A 13219-nucleotide genomic window follows, 5' to 3' on the forward strand; every position below is an offset into this window, starting at 1 on the left:
TCATTCACCCTTCAACCGATGCTGCAAGAGCTCCCCCTCCTGTTTCAGGATTTGCCTATCAATTTGAAGAGAAGCATCTATCTATTCTGACAACAGCAAAACACTCTTGCATTCAGTAGCCTTTTCCCAAAGGGCTATCACATTTAGCACTAAGGGAGAAATATCTGGCATAGCTGGCACATGCTCCTTTTTGTGGTGTGTGCAGAAAGAGTAAAATACTTCTGCCAGCACTAGTACTCAGGACACTACTTTATAAGCATGGAAATTCAATACTTCTGAAAAACAGACATAAAAAGAATTAATTTTTACTTCATCAACTGTTTCTACACCACCAACTACCTCTATTTCATAACTTTATGATAAAATGTGGTTTCCACAGCTATTATGTGAAATGCTAGGATTTTTCTAGGTTATAACAGCATGTTTTGAATTGCAAAGTTCATAAAAGGCTAACAGAAGTTCTAGAATGTCTGTTATCAGCCTTGAGGAAGCAGCACGTTGCAACAAAAAGGTTGAATTATTGTCTACAATAGTATTATTAAAGTCACTGATGCACAGCCCTCTCATCACTCTAAACCCTTTTTATGGTCACACGTGCCCCATAGCTTTCCGCTCCAGTTGAATGTTTTATCAGTAGATTCATCTGAGCAAAACAGTTCTTGACAGCAAAACAAGAAGTTTCTTTCAAGGCGTGAGGATGGGATCTTCCCATGTAAGGACAGGGAGGAATTTCCCTTTTAAAGGCATCATTCATTTGTCTAAACAGTAGTTGGTTTTGTGCTATTTTTCATTCTGCTATTAAACAACAGCAAGGTACTGAATTGTCTGAATCAAAGTAATTATAAACTTCAGTGTTCACAGAGCTTCATTAACTCAGATCAATGAAAAGAAGCAGTTTCTATTACTGTAGCTGCAAGGAGAGACATGTTGAGTATCATACCTGGGAAGCATCCATCAGAAACTGATGGGCTGTATGGATGGTAGAGTCCTTGCTTCTCTCTGGCTTCTCTTCAGTCACCTGTGGTACCTTTTCTCTTGTAGAGTCCTTGGCATCGTCAGAGTCTAAAACTGGGGTTTCTGACTCCTCTTCACCTGGTCCTACAATCACAGAATTAATCACTATCCCCATGGATCACACATAATACAGAAACCAATATTGTATCTCGACTCCTAGAACATCTCTCACACTGCTCTGTTATTCTCAGAAGAGCACTTTTAAGAGAAATGCACAAGATTTCAGACAATTCTAGGAACAGGGCGAATCCAAGGCTTGCAGCTCCAAGCACATAAACACATTTCCATATGCTTATCCTTATTTTCTCTTGTAATTATATTACAGAAGAAACAAAGTGTTAGTGAACAAATCTTTAATGCCTGAAAATTCCACCAGTGATACACATTTCTCAACCTATGTATCTTTTCTGACAAAGTGACAGGAGGTATAAAGCAGTTTGAGAACTGATCACAAGATAAAGGCCATCATTTCTTGTCTTTTATTCTCCACTTTGTAACGGAACAGTTTTCTGCAAATCAGAATTCAGTTTATAAATAAAGCACTGGACTAAAGAATTTTTTTTTTCTTGCTTCTGCTGTACCAAACCCTTCAACAACTTTTAAATAATTATTCTAAGAATAAAAAATATGGACTTGTTTATCAAGACTCTGTTTTTCAGTACGTAGTGTTATAGGATTTTGTGGAAAAAACAGAGACTGATTACATACATGCCCATACCATGGCATGGCTAGGCTTGCTAGTGAAGAGAGTATCACAAAATCATAAAATGGCTTGGGTTGGAAGGGACCTCAAGGACCACGAATCTCCAACCCCCCTGCCACATGCAGGGCCACCAACCTCCCCATTTAATACCAGACCAGGCTGCCCAGGGCCCCATCCAATCTGGCCTTCAACTCCTCCAGGGATGGGCATCCACAGCCTCTCTGGGCAGCCTGTTGCAGCACCTCATCACTCCCTCCATGAAGAACTTCCCCGATATCCAAACTAAATCTTCTCTCCCTCAACTCAAAACCATTTCCCTTGTCCTTCTATTATCTACCCTTGTAAAGAGTTGATTCCCCTCCTGTTTGTAGGCTCCCTTTAGGTACTGAAAGGCTGCAATGAGGTCACCCTGCAGCCTTCTTTTCACCAGGCTGAAGAAGCCCAGCTCCCTCTCAGCCTGTCTTTGTAGGGGAGGTGCTCCAGTCCTCCAGTCAACTTTGGGACCCTCCTCTGGACCCTCTCCAACACAGTGAATACCTGAAGAGAGTGGAGGACAGCAGGTGAATCCAGGCTGGCAAAAACAATTTCCTCTATCCAGCTTTTGCATAGTTTGATAAAGAAAATAAATAACCCAGAACATTCGAAGTTCCAGGCTACAGTGACTTCTGCCTAAAACTAAATACTGATAGGCAATTCAGTTTTGTTTTACTTCATTTGCACTTATGAAAGAAAGTAGTGACACAAGAACAACTTCAGTGCTATGTCACCTGACTTGGCTCAGACCAGCTCAGCTCCTCAACCTCCTGAAGATTTGTCAGAACTTATCTAAAAAAAGTTGAGCTCTGTGGTGCTGTGGCTGATGACACAGGACTACTCTTATGTAGTAAATAAGAGAACTGCCACTGTGTCTAACATACTGAAAAAATGCTTCCCTTTCACTTCTTCATAGAAGTACATGAAGATCAAAGATCATTAGCTTGAAGGAAAGAATAATGCGCTCTGTCACTTCACCAACTTAGGAAGAGGCTAACACCAGTTACCTGGCCAGAGTAAGAATACTGCTGCAGAAACATCAATTACAATCAGATGTTTTAGTCTTAAAGACAGATGAATCCACTACACATGAAAATAAATACCTATGTGCATGTTTAAGCATGCGTGTCAGCTTGCACTGAGAATGGTTTTTAAGTTAATGTACCAGAACTTTTAGTGGCAGTAGACTTTGTTTCTGGCTTCAGCTCCTCTATGTCCACTGCTTGGAGATCCTCGTTCTGCATTTCTGTTTCCATAGCTGTATCTTCAGGATCTCCCTCTTCATTTTCTTCGAGAGGCATAATAGGTTTCTCCTGCTCCTTGCTAGCTACGTCTGTACAAAGGCAACATGAATCATTAAGGAGACAAGAATGAAAAAGTATAGTTACAAAAAACCTACATTCTGAGGCCACTACATATAATCTTTACTGATCTTCAAAAGAAATCATCTGGGCTTCTCTCTGAAACATTTGTTATTATCTTTCACTGTTCTGTTCCACGTTGTGTCAAACAGCTATTCCTCTGAAAAATCTGAAGACTAAACTTGAGTCATTACTTTGATAGAAAGCAATTTATTTAATTAAATTTAGTTTAGAGGAATATTTTCAAAGAATCATCAGTTTGATACAGAATAAGGAACCTGTTGCTTTACGCTGTATTTCGCAAGCATGGTAACAATATGGGCTTCAAAACAGATAAGATTTGGAAAGAAAGAATTTTAAATAGGTTTAGAACGCTGAAATCCCACTTCTATGAGGAAGTTCAATATTTTCAAATACATTATCATTAGCCTGAACCTGATTACACCAGAGAATAACATTTATCATAGTGAAATAGTGTTGTCTTGCAAAGAAAGGATATTAAACATAACTGGAGGGAGGAGGGGTGAAGTACTGCAATAAAACTACAGTAAATAGGAGCTTTGGGATTTGAATCTGGAATGACAACTCTTTACACACAGAAATACCACCACATACCATAGGTCTGTGCATCGTAGCATTCAGAACTTTGTTTGATGTGTTCAAATGCATCAGCCTCCTCCACCTTTAGTTTAGACTGAGCTGTATTCTGCTTTGCTTCGCTGCTGGATTCGATGGTTCTCAGTCGCTTGTGGACGCGCTCGTTGTGATCTCCCATTGAGCGCTCATTGTCTGCCTGACCAGGTTTCCTCTTGAAACTCTGAAAGAGAAAAATTACTACCATGACCTTCATGTGATGTGCAGCCAAATACAGATTAGAACATGACTTCTAACCAAGAGAAACTTTATAATAACCAGCAAACAGGTAGGGCTAAGTCATTCAAATTAAGTACAAAGCTTAAAAAAAAACAAAACAAGAAATCAAGAAAAAGAAGATTTAAAAGGATCAAAGAATGAGATTAACCTGTGTATTCTTCATGCTTTGCTTTTCAGAAGCCATTCGGGCCATGCGTGTGGATTCATGGCCTTCTGATTGATTTGCGCTTGCAGCTCCACTTCCATATTCCTGAGAAACCAAAAAAATTGCAACTGTAACTCAGAAGGTTGCAGACAAACATCAGAAATCAAACTGAAACATTGTGTTGCCTTCTGGCGCGAATGAAAAACGGCTCACAACTGCAAACTCTATTCTTGTGTAGGGCACAGAGACAGTTCCACAGACCAAGAATTAGCCTAAACTGTGAACACACACTTCGTTGCCAGGAAGGCATCTTCTTTTTTTTTTTTTTTTCCAGTTTACTTTCCCCAGTTAACTTGTATGTTCTGAAAATTGAGTCCTGGACACAATTCTTAAAATACTGCAGCAGTTTTCTGATTACAGCTTAAAAACGTATGTCAGCTTAAACGTATACAGCTTAAAAACATAAGTCCAGCGTTTCTAGCTCATACAATTCCATGTAGCTTACCTCTTTGGACTGGTCTCTTTCTGAAGCCTCTCCAGCTAGCTCTACAGCACTGTCACTCTGCAGGTTTTCTTGCCCAGTCTGCCCTTGTGTTTCATGCTCCATTCTCTCCTCAGACTCAGGGACCTGCTCATCCATCTCTGCATTATCTTTATCCTCCTCTTGCTGAAATGAGATCAGTTTTATTTGAACGTTCTACAAAGCATGGGGAAGCAGAAAGCCAAACTGGTAACAGGAACGCGGGTAAGAGAAATACACCAGTTTAGTAGTAAGGAGATCTCTCATCTTCCTAATGAGTTTTACTAACATCCACTGCAATATCAATTTTGTCACGAAATAACACAGAACACTGTCAGTCTCATATAGGGAAAAAAAAATACACAAGCTTTTATTTATGACTCTGTACCTGAGGTTGAAGGCCTTGGTCGGCAGTAGGGATTCCCTTCTCTTTCTCCTCTTCAGCAGATTCATTTTTTTCCTCACTAGGTGGTTGTGATTCTTCCTCTTCTGCCTCCTCAGTGTTCCCAGTATTTTCTTCTTCTTGATCATCAGTATCTTTCTCCCCTTCATCTTCCTTTTCCTCTTTTTCTTCAGCAATGCCTTCTTCAGCAGGTTCTGCATCTTGATCGCCTCCTTCTGCCTCACTACTATTCTCTTCATTCTGACCTTCCGTATTCTCTGCCTCATTTAAATCAGCAGGTTTGTCATCTATTTCAAAAGCATTCTCTTCTTCTTCTGAATTAAAAAAAAAAAATCAGAAAGGTATACAAAACTTTCAGTGAAGTACAGAAACAGGGAATATTACCCACACGATCAGAACAAACCTAAGCAGGCTATCAAAAAATGGTAATAAAGAAAATGATGAGATTTCCATACGTAGAATCTCAAGCTCTCTACAGCACATAGTTTCTTTAAGTGTTGCAATCAGTAGCTAACAATACAAAACAATGCATTCCCATTAACCAAGTTTAATATAATATTCTTGATGGTCAGTTGCCTTTCAGTGCAAATGCTTTCAGGTATCAGAAAAAAAATCTGAAAATACAAAAGTAACTGAAGAATGAAACAGGGAGCTTCTAGAATGAGGATTTAACAATTAGATCACAGGAAAAAAACTTTTCTACTGCGTGCATTAAAGGTAAGCAAAGAAAAATGCTGCAATGTTATGTTTTGAACTGCATTTGGTATTTTGGTTTATTTTAATATGCAGAAGTGAAATTCTAACTTTTTGTTAAACAGAATTCTACCACCACCACCCTTCTACTCGATAGAAAAATAAAGCTCATTGTCTGACTCTCCCCTCGCTATTTCCACTTAGTTTTCAGCTGGGAACCTTCAGAAATTTTCAGCTATACCTTCACCCTCTTTCTCTTCATCACTCTTCTCATCATTCTCCAGGTTCAAGTTATCAGGAAGGTCTAAAGGTTCAACTTCAGGCTGCTTTTCCTGCTGGCCATGATAAGGATCTACTTCGTTTTCATCATACTCTCTCTGCAAGAAAAAGATGGGGAAAAAGAGACAGACTATATAGTAAGTGATGGAAAAGGCAAAGATGAGAAATAAGGTATAACTCAATTCTCTAGGACAGAAATATTGAACACGGTATTACATTCTGATCAATTAAAAATTAATTTCTAATGATACACAGTCACATGTATAATAGCAGGAAAGATTATTTTTTGCAACTGCATCTACTGTACTGGGTTTACATTGTACAGTTTTGGCATCAAGGAGGCTGCATGGGTGACCCCTGTGAGCAGAGCCCCATGTCAAAGCAGAGCTCCAGCTGCTCCAAAAGGGACCCACAGCTGCCAGAGCTGAACCATGAGTGATGCTGGGTGTGCTCTGGGAGAGCAGATTTCAGAAATGAAAAACTACATAACAGCAGCTGGGAGAGGGGAGAAATGGGAGAGAAGCAGCACTGCAGGCACCAAGGTCAGTGCAGGAGGAGTTCCAGGCACACAGCAGCAACTCAGTGCAGCCCTGGAGAGGCCCACAGAGGAGCAGGCCATCCCCTTGCAGCCCATTGCAATTACACAGAGTACATCTCCCTGCATAGCCACAGAGGAGCCCACAGTGCAGCAGTGAATGTGGCTCGAAGGGCGTACAACCCATGGACAGCCCCCACAGGAGCAGCCCTGGGACAGAACTGTAGACTGGGGGAGCAGTGCTGGAAGAGTGCTTGAAGGCTGGGCCCAATGGTACAGAGCTTTGCTGGAGCAGTGCTGGGAGAGCTGCAGCCTGTGGGAATCCCATGTGGGATCAGTCGGGTAAGAACTACGTCGTGGGAGGGGCAGCAGGGCAGAGAGTGATCATGGAGAAGTGACAGAGACAAAGCATCATGAGCTGACCACAGCCCCCATTCCCTTATGCCCCTCAGAGGGAGGAGGTAGGAGAGGGTGGGTAAGAGGACAGTGTTTTTAGTTTGTTTTTAGTTCTCACTGCTCTAGTCTGTTAATAACAGGCAATAAATTACATTAATTTCCCTGCAATTAGTCTGTTTTGCCCGTGGTGGTAACTGGTGAGCTCCATATCCTTATCTCAATCCTTGAGGCTTTTTCCACTGTGTTTTGTCACCTTATCCCTTTGAGGAGGGGGAATGAGAGATGCAGTGGATTTCAGCTGCTCACCAAGGTGTAACTACCATCATCTATATACACTGGTATTTCTTTCAAACAGCATACTTGGTGCTCATAATACTATTTTCCTGAAAGACAGAATCTAAATGCTTGCAGATGGTAAATGCACTCTTGCATGCTATATAGAATCTTCAGGGATACGATAGGCAGATTTTTGGGATGAGTCCACTGAATGCTTCTGTTGCTACTCACAACAGATCAAGGACTTTCTAGCTTTCTCCATCAAAATGGCAATTCAGAGTAAAGCCTGTTTTGGAAGCCATTACACATTCAGATTAGTGCAACTAAAATCATTCTTGGGCTACACCTCAGAAAATACACATGTAATGATACAATGTGGTCAATTATTGACTCTGAAATGAACTACTCAGAAACAACACGGTTTAGCAACAATACACTTCCTGTAGTCCACATAATTTTTACCTCATCTATTTGCTCATGGATTTTCTCTTTGTTTTCATCGTCTTCTGTTTGATTCTCTGTTTCTTCATCCTTGGGAGGCTCTTTTTTATTATCTTTGTTTCCTGTACCCAAATTGTCATCTTTTGCAACAAGCTCTGAATCTTCCTATTAAACAAAAAATCGAAAGAAACCTCAATTATGCTACCTGCTTCCCAACATCTGAATAAACAAGACATCAATTCCTAAAAAAAAAAAAGACAACACTAAATAATTTAGGACATACTCAAATGATCCCTTTCCAAGACCAAAAAGCCCACTATGTAAGGGAATTCTTTGTTTGGGTCATAAGAGAATTTAATTCCCTTGATACTTTTTCTCCTATCACTTTTTTCCTTACCTCATCCATCCCTGGCCCAGTTTCTTCTGCTTTACTACTGGCATCTTCATCATCATCATCATCTTCATCCCCCCAAAGCCTCTCATCCAGTTTATCATCAGCTTCAGCGTTATCAAGATCTCCCATCTGCTTATCCAGCTCTTCCTCTTCATCGGATTTTTCATCATTTTCTGTGTATAGTTCAGGATATGTCTCAGTACAGAGAAGATAAAGCAAACAAACAAGCAGTCACATTTCACACCTGAAATTCATCACCCTACGGATTTAATGGAGCAATGCAGAACAAGACATGCATGCACTGACACCCAGAAGAGCAGGGATGTAACGAGATACTTCAGCGTGCTCTCTTGGACAGACAGACAGACACAGCATTCTTCTAACAAGTGGCAAATGCTAAAAATGTGGATTATTTTAATTCTCCAATCCTTACCCTCTCCCACTTCCTTTTTCCAAATGTTTTGGCATTATAGGGTGAGGAATGGTCCATTTCACTTCACTAGTTTCAGAATGTCCTTTCTTGTGCTGCAGAGCTTATTCTTGGCACTTCTCAGATTTTTTGAGCAGATTAACACTACTCTAATTTGTAAGTCATGTTAGTAGCAGATGTTCAAGGTGTTACCCTCTGAAGTGCAAGAAGTGCTACCTTTTGGACTAGTAGCAAATTGAAAAAGTAACATTTGGTAAAAGTGAATTATCACCACTGCTTAGAAGTTAGCCACAACTTAAAATGTGACCAGGGAAGCTAACTACTGTCACCTTTTCTTTTGTAAGTGTTCTGCTGATCTTCAACAGATCGATAAAGTAAGTGACTAATTTTAACACTTGTCCAAGGGTCATCTTACAACAGGAAAAAGGAAACAGCTTCCTCTGATCCAAAACCTCCACAGAAGAGTTGAAGACTATCTTCAACTTCCTAGTGTTCAGATTAAGATATCTTAATTTTCATATACAAATGGCACCACTCTTTTTTTGCTGAATGCTGACTTTTCAGCAGATGCATCAATACATGAAAGTATCAACCATTGGACTGATCTATTATACTTCTTCTAAGTTTGCCTCAGTGAAAGGATCAAACCTTTTTTCTCCTGTTCTCCATCATGCATTTTTCCTTCAAAGTCTTCTGACATTTCAATTGCATTGTCTTCTCCTTCAATATCTGGCTTAGAATCTTGATCCTCTTTCTCCTTCTCCTCACCCTTCTTAAAACTGTCTTCTATCTGAATTATTGGTAAAGACAAAAGTTACAATGAACCTAGTGTATATATTTAAGCTTACATGAAGTACTACAACAGTAACATAGAAAGATAGAAGCTAACCTAGTTGGGAGACTGAAAGCAACTTACTTCACAGATATACTTTTTCTAACCTGAAACATCTGATGCGTTTCATTTTTTTCCACAACATGGTTCTCAAGTTTTGATGGTCTTTGTGCACTCATAAAGCTGGGTTAAAGGAAAAATTATCATATCTATTCAAGAGAAGGAACTGTCCTGTTAGTAGGTAGCCTAACTATAACCTCACATAAGGTTATCCATACTATCCTCTGGTCATTTTCAAGTTACGTCCTCATTTCTTGAATGCAATTACTGATATTAAATATAAATTGTAACTTATGCAAACTGAAGTTAGCCAGTAAAGACCAGCTCAGAGCCAACTGGAACAACTATCTTGGGCCCTTTATTAGTGTTCTCCATTCAACATGACTTCCCAGAAAGCCATCAGAGGAATTTTTCCATGTCTCTCCCTGGTGCTTCTCAGACTGAAGGTCCAGGCAAACTCACGTTAACTACACTATACAACTTCTGATGTGAGCTGTCTCTCCACCCAAACACATCAAGCTAAAGCCTGGCATTTTCTATTACTCTGCATATTCCTCCCTAAAACCATTCAAACCCCCTACACAATATGTTCAGTAATATGGCTGAACTGACCTTCAACACTGACACAGAGCCAGCATAAATTACTTTTCATTCCTTAACAATAGCACAGGTAACGAAATCGCTCAGGAAAGAAATTCTAGTGAAACCAAACTTAACAGAAATAGCTAAAAGCTCTTGCATTTGCATTTACAAGTAAACAGAAGCAGCCTTTCTTCAGCATTTAGTCTCAGTTTTATTTAAACTACTCCCACCTTCCCCTTAACCCCTCTCCCAAAAAACACAACTTGCCTGATCTTCGCTTTCTATTTTGTCGCTCACATCCTTCTTGCCTTCCCCATCTCCAATACCACCTTCCTCATAATCATGAAACTGTGTTGCTCCCTCTCCAGCTTCATCTTCAAGTAATTCTTTTGGCAGACAAAACCCCTATAAAGGCAAACAGAAGACATTCTGTACCAGTAACTACATCTTTACCCAATTCTTACATAGAAACCAAGTGTATATATTAATATGCTTTTCATACATCCACCTTTATCTCTAACAACTTACCTTTTGGGCAAGCTCTGTGAAAATACTAGTTAGAACAGAAAGCAGTTTTCCAGTACTCCGGTGAGATGACAGTGAAATAGTGAGGTAGAACAGAATAAGGTCTGAAAACTTGCAGAGCATGGGCATTAGACGCACCAGCAAATAGCAGGACTGGTTGAAGAACTGCAGTTAAAATAAATAAATAAATAAATAAATAAATATCAAAGAACAGCTGTCAAACATGTTAATGTAATTACTGAGATGTACCTATCAGAGGGCTATGACAGACTGGAAACAGATGCTCAAGCCAGAAATATCAGTGGGCAAATTTAAACACAATAGATTCCTAGAGCTTTTTTCACAAAAAATAACGTTTTTCCTTTTTATTAAAGGACCATCTGCATTTTACATTACAAAAGAGCATATCTACATTCAGTTATGTTCTTATGCATACTTCTAGTTCTATAGTAATGAACAATAAGAAGTAATTTGTGTTAAACCACTACAGCTGATAATTCCGAATCACTGAGACCCCTCAGCCAAAAAGCTTTCAAGAAGAACAATTTTACCTTATGTTTATCTGAGGTGCAATTTTCTCCATAAGATTTCAGGCTCTCCATCAGTTCTGAAACCGCTGAAATTACTTTCTGTACATGCAAAGATTCCACATCAGCAGAAATATCTTCATCCAAAAGTTTAGTTAAATGCCCTGCTTTAATCATGTCCAATGAAGCTGTATCATCTTTGGTTGAAACACAGGGGGCAAAAAAAGAGATGGATGTCACAGTTGATATTTTAAAATGTTATACCAAGCAAACAAGAAATGTCCATGCTGCCTGTTCATGGGCACAACTAATGAAATGGAAATTTCCTTGGGTACTGTTATTTTTAGGGTCAAGTAGTTTAACCTCTCTCACTGCCCCTTGACTAAATTAACAATCTCACCTGTTTCCTCTGGAGGTTTTTCTTCCTCTTCACCTTTCTGTTTTCTCTCTACCAAACACTGGATGGCATACAGAACACCATGGATAACAGTTTCCACTTGAGCTGAGAAGCGCTCCACAAATTCTTCATCAGATTCTTTATTTCCTTTTGAATCATAACACAGACAGTTTAAAATAGACACACATTGAATTACTGGTTTATAAGTTTTCTTATGCAAGGAATATGATAAGCATTTGCAGCTTGCACTAACAAACCCTTGCTAGTTCTGATTTACAACTATAACACAAGGACTGCTGGCACCAGAAACTAAAGGGAAAAGTATTCCTGCACAATGTCAACTCAGACTAAATTTTCCCAGTTTGAATTTCATCAAGTGTTTGTGGATATCCAAGTGAACACATGGCAACAGCAATGAATAAGCATTCTTCTGCAATAAAACCTAATGAATTCTTTCTATCTTTACCTGAACTACAGAATTGGTAGAGAACTGTCCTTACCACTACAGTTCGATGTGGAAGCAAGAAGCTGCTTTCTCCAAACTGTGAAGTCTGTAGATGTAGTATTAATTTCCTCTTGTATATACTTCAGGCTCTTTATTACAGCCATCTGATCTGCAGCTGGCTCCTCTTCCTCATCCAAGTGAAACAGGGTCTCTACACCTTCTAACTGAGCTGACACTTCCAGCAGACAACTCATAGCTGATGTGCAAACTTCAAAATCTCTCCTGCAACAAGACAGATTATAACACTGAGAGAAGAAAGAACGTCTCAGATTAAGACTACAGCTTTTCTTCTGATATATGTATATATATTTCCTTCAACAGGCTGCCTTCAGGCCTCTTAGTTTCTTCTATTAATTCACACTTGAACTCTACATCATTAACTAACTGAAGAGCAAAGGGGATGAAATCCCAAGGGAACAAAGACAACTGCAGAAGCTGAGAAGGACCCATCTTTTCCTGACTGCTCAGCAGACTGAGAGAAGATTGCATTCAGTTGTTTGAAAAGCCAGACATTGCAGTATGAAAGAAAACCAAACAGAAACAAGCTTCAAGAACATTTAAACAATACCTTTTAAGATACGCTAAGGCAACCTTCAGGATGACTTTATACATCTAATATGAACATACATTTATGCATAAATTCCATTTATGCAGATGTAGAACTCACCAGGAATAGAACAAGGTCTCACACGGCTGTTGTCTTATTTTGTCCACTTCTGCTTTCATTGCCTTCACACGTGCCAGCATTGCTGCCAATTGTGCAGAAAGCTGCAGCCACAGCTGATCCTTGTTTCGCATCCTGCATCCAGGAGGCAGTTGCTCACTTGTTACTGGAGACAGATATTTAAGTTCTGAGGGAATCCGCTCAGGTATTCCTGGGACAACATTTCCCAGCATTTCTTCAGGTCCTGAGCGGAGAAAAACATTTCCTTTGACATCTGTCCTTTCAGTGTCACTGCACTTCATTAGCTCTTCTGGTGGGCAGCACTGTATAAACCAAGACAGCTCCTCAAGAACCATCACACACTGCATGGAAAGTTGCTGCAGTTTGTCAGTCCAGTGTTGAAAACTACGTTGAGGAGGTAATGCTATGTTATATTCTTTGTCAGCACTCAATCTCTTGTCTATCTCTTGGATGCTACTCAGGAGGTTCCTGGTTAAGAAGAAAGAAAGAAGAAAACTGCATAAACCTCATAGCAACAGTTTTACATGATACCTCCCTTTTAAAAGCTCAAGCTTCAGACCGAGTTCATAGAAGTTCTAGGTAATACGAAAGCAGCAAAAGTCAAACTTCA

At 39.7% G+C, this 13219-nt stretch overlaps 1 protein-coding gene across 1 annotated transcript in view; it reads right to left on the reverse strand.

The window, feature by feature from the left end:
* MDN1 (midasin AAA ATPase 1) overlaps positions 1 to 13219 on the reverse strand; it is a 94045-nt gene that overhangs the window by 8060 nt on the left and 72766 nt on the right. Inside the window, exons 79-94 of the mRNA XM_042824606.1 lie at positions 12592 to 13077; positions 11920 to 12146; positions 11423 to 11566; positions 11047 to 11219; positions 10499 to 10660; positions 10238 to 10375; positions 9145 to 9286; positions 8070 to 8239; positions 7694 to 7837; positions 5987 to 6122; positions 5038 to 5366; positions 4635 to 4796; positions 4133 to 4234; positions 3727 to 3928; positions 2916 to 3083; positions 941 to 1098 (exon numbers count right to left, since the gene is read on the reverse strand). Of these exons, the coding sequence (XP_042680540.1) occupies positions 941 to 1098; positions 2916 to 3083; positions 3727 to 3928; positions 4133 to 4234; positions 4635 to 4796; positions 5038 to 5366; positions 5987 to 6122; positions 7694 to 7837; positions 8070 to 8239; positions 9145 to 9286; positions 10238 to 10375; positions 10499 to 10660; positions 11047 to 11219; positions 11423 to 11566; positions 11920 to 12146; positions 12592 to 13077 (3043 nt within the window). The remainder of the gene's footprint in view (positions 1 to 940; positions 1099 to 2915; positions 3084 to 3726; positions 3929 to 4132; positions 4235 to 4634; positions 4797 to 5037; positions 5367 to 5986; positions 6123 to 7693; positions 7838 to 8069; positions 8240 to 9144; positions 9287 to 10237; positions 10376 to 10498; positions 10661 to 11046; positions 11220 to 11422; positions 11567 to 11919; positions 12147 to 12591; positions 13078 to 13219) is intronic.

Source organism: Centrocercus urophasianus, unplaced genomic scaffold (assembly GCF_019232065.1).
Source record: "Centrocercus urophasianus isolate 14NV4802_14NV808 unplaced genomic scaffold, USGS_Curo_1.0 seq_10, whole genome shotgun sequence".
In the NCBI taxonomy this organism is placed as follows: Eukaryota; Metazoa; Chordata; class Aves; order Galliformes; family Phasianidae; genus Centrocercus; species Centrocercus urophasianus.